This window comes from Electrona antarctica (assembly GCF_951216825.1).
Source record: "Electrona antarctica genome assembly, chromosome: 21".
NCBI lineage: Eukaryota > Metazoa > Chordata > Actinopteri > Myctophiformes > Myctophidae > Electrona > Electrona antarctica.
Window position 1 is genome coordinate 24,136,241 of NC_136802.1, and position 14,022 is coordinate 24,150,262.

Consider the following 14,022-nt stretch of genomic DNA (forward strand, 5'->3'; position numbering starts at 1 on the left):
GGTCATTAAATAGTCAAAATCACACTCACGTGAAGTGAGGGGCACAGTGAGGGCAGCATTTATATCAGCCAGATGACATATTCATTTACTGGCCTTAACAAACATTAAAGTCCATAGACTATAGGATGGGGACAGGGAATTTATAATTAGGCTCAACAAACAAACATTAAAAGTCCATAGACTTGACTGGCCTATGACGCAATATCAGAAAGCCATGCATTGGAGGAAAAATGACTAGGTTACACATGATGACATTGATCTTTTTCATCATTTTATTATATATATATTTATAATATGTACAGAAAAAAAACCATTGTGATCAAACTCAGCAGTGAGACAGAGCACCAAAGTGAACAAAGCTGAAACAGAAGAAACAGCAGGTGACAGGTGCAAGGTCCTGCCCGGTGCTCCATACCGACAAACATTTGAGTGTTTGTGTCTTTATGAAGCCATTGAAAAGCAACACAAAGAAAAACAGTGTGCAAATGAGGTGGAAAATACCCCTTTTACCAAATTAGTACAAAAAAAGGGGGTGTGAAAAGAAAAGACTGAAGTTCCATCATAAACACATTCATAAATTAAGCCCCGCCCTGTAGCCCCACCCCCCGCTTGCACTGGATGCCCCTCCCACTGAAAGCTTGTAATCCCAAATCCTGTTATCCTTCGATGGACCGGACACAATATTACCACAGTATAGTATGCAATTAATATATTAAAATCAGTAGAATATCAAGACTTCTTCAAAAGAAAGAACATTCAGAATAAATCAAAGAACAAAAAAGGGACTCACACTTGCCGTGGTGTGAAACATCTTTTAAGTATGTATGCCTTTGTGTGACGTGTGTGAGTGTGGTGTTCTCCAAACAACCGCTTCATTTGTATGCACTCAAGTGAGACAGAGGGAATGCCGGACTGTCGGCAGATTTCAAAAGCGCACGGGAATGTTACACACATAGGCCTTGCCCACCACCCTGATCTGAACCAATCCAACCCCAGCCCTCACACACACACACACACACACACACACAGTACAGTACACACATACACACTTTTACTGCTGTTCCCTCCCCTTCCAATGTCAGTCAGCTGAGAACTTGGCCCTAACAAATTCCAATTCTACACAACCGGTAACAAACAGCATTCCAGCAGTCTCACATCACAGGGTTGAAAAACTCAGATTAGACCACATCTCTGTAGAGCTACGTCGACACAAAGAGCAACACGTCAACAAGTATAGTGCTATAAAACAGCTTTATCTATCACCGTTACACTGATATGATGGTAATTATGGTAATTAATGAATGTCACAATTTGACTGTACTGAAACAGACTTCTCTGTGACAGCACAGACAGCTTTCCGGGTCATGGCTCATTGAAACATGTTTTCTTTTTACTGGGCAGCTAATGCACAGAAGATGGCAAACAATCCATCTGTATTCACTTGATGTCTCACTTTCTCAGAGGCTAGAATTGCATTTGGGCGACTGCAAGAAACGCCTCGCTAGTGCCTGAGGTGGCAAGTGTACCCGAAATGCTGAAACTTCTGTTTCTCTTTGCAGAGAGAGTCAACCTTAACATGGACACACCCAAAAAGGGGCTCCCTTATCTGCATGAAGGGTCAAGGAAATAACCTGTGGAGCTAATCAAGTGATATGTAGATTAGCTAGAAGCAGTGAAAGGGAGTTCATATCCGGTCAATAAATCAAGACCAGTCAGTCCCAGCACCTCCAAGTGTTCTAAGACCAAGCAGAGTATGGCCCAAACAAACAAGACTTGAGCAGGAGAGAGAGAGAGAAAAAAAAGTCCTAACCTGGTTCAAATTAAACCAAGATGGCTTACCTAAGGCTGTGCTGCTACTTGACCGACAGTGTATTCACATCTATTAATTGTAAACGCTTCGTAACAGGAAAATACATACTTTCCAGTTCAAGGATCATCATACTGATCTGCAGGTCAAGGGCAACACCAATTGCCATCAAGGTTTTAGGGGAAATGGCGAGCGTAGCAGCTTTTTCAGTGTGGCGTAGGAGTTCCTTCTATGAGGTCAGGAGCCATGGCTTCCCCTCCACATTCGTGCCAGCTTCCATAGGACTGCCGTTGAGAAATAAAGGGTGATTTATACTAGGCCGATCGACAAGCTCACGTGTCACTCTTTGGGAGCTTGTAGATCTGTTATATTCGTTGCGTGACACTGGCGCACGACCAAGTATAAAACAGGCATAACACGCTGCCATGAGAAACAAAGGACAGGTCAGAATGCCTCTAGGCAGGGGGGGGGGAAGACGCCGTCCTTATTTTCTGCCATCAATGACACCTGAAGAAATATTCGCCACACAGGCCTAGCGACAAATTTAGTGGCTACATTATAAACTAGGGCTTAACTGTCACATTCAGTCTTGAAGGACAAACCTCAATGGAGCTTGAGGTGTCCATCGAGACCTGTATAAAAAGGCAAAAGAAAGCATTGACAAAGCTACGGTTAACTCCTCTGGACGAGGACCGCCAGGTACCAGAAGATCATGGGGGACGTAAAGGGATGATGAAAAGGGTGCCTTGGGACATGAATCGGCAAAGGAGGCACGTGACACGCACGTGTGACCGACCACTGACAGGGTTAAGTGAGGGGCCTGATGTCAGTGGCAAGGCAGGGGACAGAACAGCAGCTTTAAGAGACAAACCCCCCCCACCCCCCCCCCCCCCATACTCTAACTACCCGGTGCTTCTGCAAGCGAGCACAACCGTCCCAAAAATGAGCTACTTCCTAAACCCAGCCAGTCACATATACTTCAGAGCATCAAGCAATTTGTACAAGCCATCTCGATTAGAAAAACAGAAACAAACAAAACAAGCAAACAAAAAAAAATCAATGAGGAAATAAAAAAATACCATAATAAAACAGTAATTGCAATAGTCTACCGAGTTGAATGCAGAATATTGCCATTTGCTCTTGTTTGTATACATCAAAATAAGTATGTCATTGCCCCAACCCTCGTCTTTCACCAGTTTGTGTGTGTCAAGTTCAACCCTCAAACTGTATTATATAGTGTCATACTAATGATATCATGACCTAACCGTACTGTACCTTGTGTGAATTTTAAGTTACTTAAAATGTTTTCTTTCCTAGCTTGACAAAGTGATGAAAAACGCCATGAATTAAAGCACTGCGGCCCATGGCTCTGCATGGGAAATTAATGAGGTACAGGGAACGAGAGTTGGAGAGTGTCCATTTAACCGGAAACCTCTGCTGTTTGTACTTTGACGAGCTGTGGCTTTAGTCGCTGCTTACACTGTCAAACAAGGCATTTTCTTCTTAGCTAGTTGGTGTAATGTGTGTTGTGTGTTAAGTTTCCCTTCCACAACCTATATTTGTTAATGTAATGCTTCAGTCAGAAGGAGAGAATGAGGGGCGGAGGCGAAGGAAATGGAGAGAGGCGTAGTGAATGGACAACCCCCCTTCATCCTCATCAATAAATGACAGCAGTGAGTCACCGCTCTTTGTTGGTTGGGTGCCACGAGCCCAGACACACTGCCAATGATGCTAAGTGAATGAACACAGCTCTTACTACTGCACACATTGGCTTTGAAGGAATCATACACAGTCACACACACACGCAGTCACGTGTACATGCGCATGTGTGTGTGTGTGTGTGTGTAGTCAAGTGTGTTAAGGGGCAGATTATTCTAGGGCTCGGGCAGTTGGTTGTGAATCAATGGTGGTGGATGAAATGGAAACGCCATTTGACCGTCAAGTGTCACGCAAAATGGCTCGAATCTTTTGTAACCACACCCCCACCTCCCCCTACCCCATGTTGACTTTCATACACGCCATGTGTGTGGGAGGGGATGACGACCTAGGTCCTAGACGGATTCCAAACGCTAATCTTCCCATCGCCTCATGTTCCTCTCTGAATCAATACCAATCTCAATAGGTTTACTTTTCATCTTCTCTGCAACAAGGAGGAAAACGTCCCCCCTTTGTTGCCTATGTATGTGTAGCTTTCTCTCGCCTTTCAAAGGAGATCCATGAGCTCTCAATTAACCACTTGAACCCTAGCGTCCCTATTCTGGGCATGTCATAATAGGCGAACATTTGCTGAAAATAGCCCATCTACAAGTTTGCAACACGACACATTGTGAGTTTGTAGATCGGCTATTTCCACCAAAGGGATTTGGTGTAGAGGGAAACAAGGGTTTAAGTGGTTAACCTTCTTCGATGCCCCACCTCTCCTCTGATCTGTCGTCTGCGCTTCTCACGTATCCGCATCCCTCCATCCTGACCCCATTATGTTCTCCGTTGGCAGAAAGATGGGGTGTATGTATGTAGAAATAGTGGATCGGGGGTTTAAAGACAAGGGAGAAGGGGTGGGGAGGCGAGGCGAGGCTGAACCCAGGTCGGCGGTGGTGGTGAGTAGGAGCAAGGAGACGAGGGTACGGTACGGGGGGGCGGGGGGCATGGCTCCTAGCAGGGTCCTTAGCAGCACCCCCCACCGGACTGCCTGACGGGAGTGCTCTCGATCTTCAGGTTGGGCTTGTCTCCTCCAGCCGTGGCCCCAGGCCCCATGCGCTTCTTGATCTCTGCGGCCATGGTCATGAAGGCCTGCTCCACGTTGGTGGCGTTCTTGGCGCTCGTTTCCAGGAAGGGGATGGCCAGCGAGTCGGCGAACTCCTGGACAGCGGCAGACAGAGGGGAATGGGGATAATGGTTGCGAGGAGTTGCATGCAGCAAGGAGTTGCGTGGTGAATCACTGGTGTGGTTTGGTCTTAAGCCTGCACTTTACTATGCCAGTAGAGCTGGTAATGTCATGACAAAATGTTTATCAAAACTCACTTCATTTGAACCAATTTTGTCTACTGAGATCAGACTTCTCAACAACAAATATTCAAGTGTCAGCAACAAACATATGGAGAAGAAATTATTTTGGAGAGTTCTTTAAATAACTTTGTATGTTTATTGTTGCTGATGACTTGGCAAGGTCAACCTAGCATCCCAAAAAGACTTCCTGGTTTAATAAAAGAACATTTTAATTAAATAAGAATTGCTAATCTTTCTGCAGCTGTGCGTGTCATCCTTCTAAGATGTTTTTCCCCAGAGACATTCATTACTTTATCCACTCCTCCATAGAAAACTTTCTGAACAGGGCTAAAATGGTTAAATTACATGTGGATTATACCTTGACCTACACAGCTTGTAGCCTTCAAGGACCAGTTCAATTCATTCTTGCTGTTATTCAGAGAAATTATCATTCAAAGATAATGCCTAAATGCATTGCAGATTTGCAGCATGTCGTTGTTATCACAGACATAAACAGCAACCATTTCAAAATTACTCTCTCACACTCCTCCATAAGACTACAAGAACATATAAACATTAAACACCCAAGTAGTTTTCATTGTTGTAACAAAAAGGGGGGGAGACATCAGCTGAGAAATGAAACTAGGAACTCTCAAATGCAACAGATGTATTGCTACTGTAATACAACAGAAATGCAAAACCCTAATGCACTGCAATGCAGTACATGGTGCAGGATGTGCGCCATTGTTTTTAGTCCTTTGTTTTACATAAACGTTTGTTCTAACTTTATGCTCATTTAAGTAATACATAAATAACTTAAAGTACACGTCATTAAAAATATATAAGGTGGTGTGGTAGTCAGGCAGTTGAAGGTGAAAGCTTTTTTATTTTTTTACAGGAATTCCCCCAGTAATACAACAGTAAAGAATGGTTTCTGTAAATTACAACCATACTGCTGTAGAAATTAATGACTAACTACATTCAGGTTTCATTATTCTGTTATATGGGATATCGATGATTTGTATATACTCTATGGACCCCCTGTGAGGGGTGCAGTACTTAGTTCAGACTAGTCATTGGTCCGACAAACGACAACCTACCTCAAACCCTAACTTAACCATAACCGCACGCACGGGAGCAGCGCATGTCCGACATGCGGGACACATGCTCCGTCGGAATTAAGTGCGGATCGCCCTGTGAGACCAACCAACTAACAATAGTGGTGACAGAGACATGCACATGTACATATGTTACTCTTTTTCTTGTTTGCTCTTTCTTGCACTCTTTATTCTATCCCTTTGTTTGCTGTGATTGATGTTTGATGATATGTTATCTATGCTGCTGCATTGTCTGAAGGAAGTCCGAACAAACATAAGTTTTACTCTTATGTACCTGTACACAAGATGTAACAATAAAGTACAACTTTAACCTTGAGAGACAACAGCACATAAGGTTATGCAGAAAATCTGCCATCCCTTAGTGGGATGGTTACTTATACTTATGCTTACTGATTGCACTTTTAAGGAATTTGGTGTTCAGGGACCATTTCAACCTGCTGGGACGCCATAAGCTTGCGGTGGAGTTTCCCCACATAGAAGAACAGTGTTCTAGAATTTCACTCATCACAAAAACGTATGTGTTTGGAGTGATGCGTTTACCTACTGTACTGTATGTGTTGACTATTGACTTTCTCTCATCTCACATGTTTAGATGTGAGTGTAAAGGGTCATGTAGATTACTAATACTTATGCCTCTATTCTGTTTAGGACAGTGACATGAGAGGTTAGGTGGCCTCATCGTTACAGGAACGGATGTTAAAAAGGGCCAGTCCCTATAATTAACAGCAAGACTCCTGTCATAGTGTTCCTTGATGCCCTTAGCGATGCCCATGTTTACTCATTTCTATACTGGTGTTAAGACTTCTGTTACTTGGGTTTCATAATGTTTTATCTTAATATTTAACCATTTCACAAAACACTGAAAAGCTAGAGTGTCGCTTTTTACAATGCCGTAATGACGACAGTTCTCTCTCTGGGCATCACAGTAAGTCCTTCAATATTAGTGTTATTGTATTTTATAATATTTGACAAAGTACTTTAAGAGTTGTTTTATTGCATCAAAGTTCTCAGCGTGAACTGGAAGTCGTAATTGGCCGTAACTGGAAGCGATCATCGTCATCAATTTTCGACCGCGGTCGAGATCATGGATTTCACAAAGCCACGCCAGACTTTCCGGTCCTTCATTGCTATCCCCAGTTCCTGCTTACTGATGCATGTGTCCCTAGCGACGATATCAGGGAACGACAGTTTTCTACCTCTGGTCTGCTTTGAGACAGGATTCCAGAGAAGAAGGGAAGATATAACCTCATTGTCAGCTTTGTAGTAGTGGCCGGAAAACTGTGTTCTTCTGGATCGGACTAGTGAAGAAACACGGGGAAGGTTGACGTATATTAGATTAGTCGATGGGTGGCTCTTCCAAGAGATTTAGCGCCTCCTTAGAAGGCGGGTGTAAGTGCCATCCAACCGTTTCTCTAATTTATTTGAAAGTGCCCATGTCTCGGAGCCATAGAGTAGAATCGGCTTGACGGTCGTGCTAAATATTTTTACTTTGAATTTACTAAACTGGGATGACCAGATCTTATGCATGTAATTGCAGGCTGACCAGGCCATTCCCAACACCGCAAGGTCGAATTAATATTTTATTAAGCTCCTAACATCGTCCTTTACCTCAGTCTGAGCCCTAAAGATCCAGTGCACACGCATGCACTGAGTTTTTGGATTTCAGTGACGTCACACCATGGAAGCAAGCGGTGGCTAGCGAAAGAAGCTAAAATACAGTAAAAATATTATAATTAATTCTGGATTAATAGCTAAACAGGAGATGTCTCGTGGTTGGCATAGAGTCGGTTATCATGTGTACCTTGGCTGTTGTGTAGTCCACTACTTTCTTGGTGGTGAGGTCACACTTGTTGCCCACCAGCAGTTTGTTGACATTCTCACTGGCATAGCGGTCGATCTCCTGGAGCCACTGCTTCACGTTGTTATAGGACTCCTGTGCAGTGACACAGAGCAGTACAATACGTTCAGGGCTAATGCATAGGACTCCGGTGCAGTGACACAGAGCATTACAATACGTCAATGGGGAATCCAAGCTAATAGAAACTGCAGGCTTTCTATTCCTGAAAAGTTGCAATGCGAAAATGGAACCCATCGTTCTCACGTTCTCACGATTAAAAAATAATATATATATATATATATATTATTTTATTTATTTTTTATTTTTTAATCTTGTTTGTTGATTTGTTTTTATCAAGTTTACTCCGTTTGTCCTCTGACGCGGAAGCTGTAGATTCACTCACAAATAGCCTACAAGCTCGTGACACAAAGTGCTATTTACATTTTTTTTTATAAATATATAATAAATAATCAAACAAGTCATATTTCCGCCGAGCCCAGTTACAAGGTTCGGAAAACACTTGCAGTAACAGAACAATGTCAAGGTCATGGTCTGTACGAACATTCTCAAATAACGTATGATGCTAGCTTAATTGAACAGGATGCTGGACAATGAGAGGAATGACGGAGACTGAGCCATAGCAGTGCTTCAACATTGCTGCCGCTCTTTTCATTCAAAACCTTTAAAACCAGTGGTTTTCTACCAGTGGTCCGGGGACCACCAGTGGTCCTTGAGGTGGTTCCAGGTGGTCCCTGTGACCAGCCACTTTAAGGTTTTTATTACTGACAAACAGCCGATCTACAATCCCACTTGGTAACAGTCCCCAGCTAAATGGAGTTGGTAACCAACTGGACCCTTATTAAATCTTTGACTCTTGAGAGCTAAATTATTGTTAAACATCTGCATTACTTAATTTGCAAGAAGTCTACACAATTAGAGAATGTAGAAGAATTGTTATATGAACTCACCTGATCTGTAACATCATATACAACAATGATGCCATGGGCTCCGCGGTAGTAACTGGAGGTGATTGTGCGAAACCTCTCTTGACCTGCAGTGTCCCACTGACAGAGAGAAGGGCAGAGACGGGGAGGGGAGAAACAGAAAGATAGACAGCGACAGAGTGAGAGAACGGGACAGAGACAGACAGACAAAGAATTAAGTGTGGGAATGCGAGAACAGATTGGAAATGGAACATTAATCTGAACTAAACACAATTCTATTACAAACAATAAAATGTGTGGTAATCAATTGATACCCTCCTCTGCACTTGAGTGCTAGTTACTAGCATATCATGAGCCCTTCTAAAAAAAAACATCCGCATAATTAACCACAAACATGAACCCTAGCGTTCCTATTCTGGGGCGAATATTAGGCAAAAATAGATATCTACAGTACAGTACACTGCGATGTTGCAACGTGATGCGTCGTAGATCAGCTATTTTCTCCAATCTAACAGATTTAGTGTTGAGGGGAAAAAAAGGAACGGACTTAGTGTAGTATAGAGCAGTGGTTCTAAAAGTGAGGTCCGGGGACCCCCAGGGGTCCTTGAGGGAGTTACAGGGGGTCCCCAGCTGGACCCTCATGGGTCTGTAACTCTGAGTGTACAAATGGAACCAAATGAACCTGGCATTTGTACACTCTGACCCCCTTTCCACCGGTTGGTTCCCAATGGGAACCGGTTCAGTTCTTTTTGGTTTTTGCGGGCTAATACGTGTCAAATTGGGGGATCCTTGACATGAAAACGTTTGAGAACCACTGGTATAGAGCTCTGGGGGACCCCGGTCAACTAGTGTAAGTACACATGGCATAAGTGGCTAACCGCTGAAATCTAGACTTTTTGGCTGTGATGAAAGGTTGTACATGACATGCAGTGGCAAGCTGCTGTTGGGTCCAGTGTGTAAACACTGTAGTGAAGCTAGATGACAGAACTAGGTTTGTACACCTAATGATATTACAGCTTTGTGCACAGAAAGCCAGGCCTGTTGAACAAGCTGCGTGTCTTTCCAGTGGCACGGCCTGTTCCCTTAACCAAAACCGGTATCCAGTTACACCCACTGATCTGTGACACACACAGAGCCCTACAGTACTTTCATAAGCCTACAGTCATTTGATAACAATAGGTGGATTTTGGCTTTAGCTGAGGAGGAACTTGGGACGGTACTTGGCTACTTCCTGCCAAGCAAACACTTTGAAGGAGGATGTTTTAAAAAAGAATGTTGATGACTGCGTGGGCATTGAGGAGGGGGCTCTACATGTCTGTTTTACTGTGTGTGTGTGTGTGTGTGTGTGTGTGTGTGTGTGTCATGCCTGTTGTACCATGAAAACACATGCCATGATTTTGTAAGTGTAACTCTAATGCACCTATAATATGTGTCCTTGTATGCATCTCCTTTGTGTGGACATAAATGGTTATTAAAATGTACACGCAAGTGTGGGTGCGGCATCTGTTCAGACTCACAATCTGCAATTTGATGGTCTTGCCATCCAATTCAATGGTGCGGATCTTGAAATCAACTCCAATGGTGCTGATGTAGCTCTCTGTGTAGGTGTCATCCTGCAAACAAACAAACGAATGAGGGAAGGACAAAGTGAGGAAAATTAAATAAGACAAAGTGGAGCCAAGAACAGGCCGAGAGGAAGACAAGACTAAATACCAAGGGGCAGAATCTCAAGCTGCCAATTTAATGGAAAAAAGACAGAGTTGTTGTAGAGTTGAGAGATCAATGTGTTGTTTACTTACAGCAAACCGAAGCAGGAGACAGGACTTCCCTACACCAGAGTCTCCAATGAGCAGGAGCTTGAACAGGTAGTCGCTGAAATAAAAACAATGGAGGTTGGACCAGGGAGCAGACATGTTCTTCTTACCTATCAATCAATCAAACCTCTCTAACACATACGATCTCAGCTTAAAGTCTTTGGTGCGTGTCCACACACTGACATGTATTGTTGACTGCAGCCATGCTCCAGAGACACAGGCCAAATATATATAATCATAGTAACTCACAGATGTGTGGAAATGTATTGGTGTTGTTGACCTGTGTTTAGCAAAACAACATCATGTGTTTTTTTGGTACACAAGACTGTATCATGGACAGGTGTTGTTGCATTGCATTACTCAATCCCAGGCTGTGCAACTTCCATGTCATCAGAAACCAAGGCATGCCATGTATTGCAGCCTGACATTGCTTATCTACGCCATCTATTCGATATGGTGTTACAAACCATGCATGTAGCCGGTTATGTTGCAATGTCCCAGGGCCCTGACTGCGCATGAGCAGGACTTGTTGTGATCATGTGAGTTGATGGGTACTTGTCTCAGTGATAATGAATAAAATATACGTTTGTTTGAGGAACTGAACATTGTGGACAATGATCATTAGGCAGATCCTGTCAGCTACCTGTACCTGTTAGTGTTAACTATGCTGGTGTGAACAACAAATGTCACATGATCATGTTTTTTTTAAAGCCTATTGTGTTGCTAAAGACGTGATCCTGATACTATGTTATACACACGTATACAATATAGTGGAAATGACCATAACATATTAACAGACACAGAAACATCGACGGTCACGGGCTGTGAAAGGTTTTAGCCAGATAAACTGCGCAAATAACAGCATTTGATGCCTGTCAACCAACCAGACACAGTGCCGGCGTTACACTCAAGTCAGAGTCCTATCGAATTGTGTGACCCCAGAGGAAGCCGACAAGCTGTCTAGTGATTTCGACAAATTGTTATTGGAATATGGATGGCAGGTCATTTGAAATGATTTGGTTGGTTGGTTGGCTATCGTTTGTTGTGTGTTACACTCAAGCACATTTATACAAATGCCACTTTATTTATACAGATGCCACTGGTGGAAACCGGTGACTCGTGAGGTCAGGTTACAAAAGGCCCAAATGACATTTGTACATGCTTTGTGAAACAGGAAAACAGCTTGATGTGATGTGACCTCCAGCATTTATAAGCGGGGGTGCAGTAGCAATATAACGTAAACAACAACTCTATCGGGTCGGTTGATTGACAGTGAAACACACGTGAAATACATCATTATAAACAGTGACCGGGAGGAGTCGGAATTCAACGGGTCACCGATTTCAGTGCAACGCCGGTGTGACGTTTCAGCGGAGCAGGAGGGGATCCGGTGACAGTCGCCTGTCTTCTCGTTTTCAGTCACGGCTAAATAAAATAACTGTAGCCATCCCACATCTGTCAGCCAGACCCAGGCTGCCGTGGGTATACTATCAACTAGCCCGACGACGGCCGTCCGTTCCCGGGGTCAGCTCACACAAAAGGTTCCCCCCTGGTCGGTGATGCGACCATTTGACGATGAAATACATACCGGTGAAATAAAATAAAGCACGTCTGTGTTTTGTTGTTTTAACACAAGTCAGGGGACATAGCCGTCAGCTGACGTCGAGACGGGCGCAGTTTAGTTTAACGACGGTGTTGCTTAATTGCCCCCACCTCCCCCCCACCAAGGAGCAGATCTACAAGCTAACAACGCGTCGCTAGCGACGCGTTGTTAGCTTGTAGATCTGCTCTTTGTTTTTTGTTTTTTTGGGGGGTAGGGGGGGCACACTCGTCTCGCGAGATGTGTTTTTGTGCCTGTTTGTTATGTTACAAAGACTGTGTTTTTTTTACTCACTATTCTGGATTCATGGTTTGGACTGTTTGTTTGTTTTGTGGTTCTCGACCGCTCCGTCGTTCCTTCCAGATGTCTTGTACGTCTGCTGTTTTATCCTCCCGTTTCACACCGTCTCCTTTCCTTGGCCGCCCCCTCTGCTGCTCCTTCCTTTTACAACGTCCTTCCTTCCTACCTACCTACCTACCGCCGGGCAAAAATCAACGCGGGTTTATATTATAGACTGAGCGGACATTCCCAAATTCTCCCTCGCTCGGATTAAAATGGGTTTTAAATGTGTTATTTTCCCCTGTCCTTTTTTCTTCTTCCCTTTCTGTGTCCGCTCGCGATCCTCCTCGCCAGCAGAAGTACAAGATGGCTGCGCAGGTGCGGCAGTGACATCAAATGACGTGGCACTACGGACGAATCTAGAAGTAGTGGGACGACGGGAATTGTAGTTTATATTCAAGGGTGGGCGAGGAGCCAGAGCAGTTGACTAGTACCTTGTGATTTTGTGACAACCACACATTATTGTTGCAATACTGCAGTGCAAGATATTTAGTTATTTATTGCACACTCATTTCCCTATACAGAGGCAAATATACCCTTTAAATATATTGAAATATATGTTAAACTTTTTATGCCAGTACAACAACTAAAAGCACAACAAGAACAAGAACACAAACATTGGTTCTCAAACCTTTTCAAGTGAAGGACCCCGGCCCCAAATTAATATGTATTTGGCCGCAGACCCCCATCTCATTTGAAAATATAAGATTTCAAATGTTAAAATGTTTCAAAAATGTAAAAATTAAATAAATCAAGAAGTAGATTGGCCATTTAAAAATAGTCATATGTTTAAAATAGTTAAATTGATGTTGATGCTATTACCTTGTTTTCCCTGTGACCCTCTGCAAGTTAACCCCGAACCCCACTTTGAGAACCATGTAGTAGAAAGGGGCCCTCAGGGGAGCGCATATTATCTCCTCCAGCCAGGTCATTTGGCCTACCCAGCCTGGCCATGTGTTGCAGCATCAGTGCCCGATGATCGAATATGAAGCTGTGGATTAATTTCTCACAGCAGCACGGCCAGCAGATTCAGCATAAATCAAGTTGTCAAGGAATTGTCACATAAGATCAATATCAAACCACGGCTTCTTGATCTCAAGATATCAAGATCAAGTTGACTTGACGATTATATTGAATGATGTCAACCTTGATACACTCTGAAAGGCTTCTGTCAAAGAACTCTATCTCCCGGCCATCTCTGATCTCTGCTATAACTTTAACTATGGCTTTCATGTGGCTGATTTGCATGTTCTAATGTTAACTTATCATGCTCTTTCTGTGGCTGTCTGGCTGATTTTCATGATCTAACATTGATACTGCAATCCGCAACTTTTATGTCGGGATACCCAGCATGGTCTGGAGTGGTTCCCATGCACTGTACGAGATGAAACCCGATTTCTACCACTATGTGGAATCACCACTTTCCCACAGGGAGGAATGCGTATGAGCAGTATTTTTTTAACAGATTACATAACATCATCATTACATATTCACTTTTTACATATTTGTCTGAGCAAGAGCAATTCACTTCATATGAGCTTGAGGCACTGTACTACTACCAGTAGGTAGGTATAGACA

At 43.4% G+C, this 14,022-nt stretch overlaps 1 protein-coding gene across 1 annotated transcript; it reads right to left on the reverse strand.

Moving 5' to 3' along the window:
- Positions 1–249: 249 nt before the first annotated feature.
- On the reverse strand, positions 250–12,785 carry rab1ba (zRAB1B, member RAS oncogene family a). Its single transcript, XM_079490698.1, has 6 exons — positions 12,400–12,785; positions 10,491–10,563; positions 10,209–10,304; positions 8,716–8,811; positions 7,712–7,843; positions 250–4,666 (listed from the first exon to the last, which is right to left on the reverse strand). The coding sequence occupies exons 1-6, from the start codon at positions 12,411–12,413 to the stop codon at positions 4,472–4,474; spliced, it is 606 nt and encodes a 201-aa protein (XP_079346824.1). The 5' UTR covers positions 12,414–12,785; the 3' UTR covers positions 250–4,471.
- Between the last annotated feature and the right edge of the window lie 1,237 nt (positions 12,786–14,022).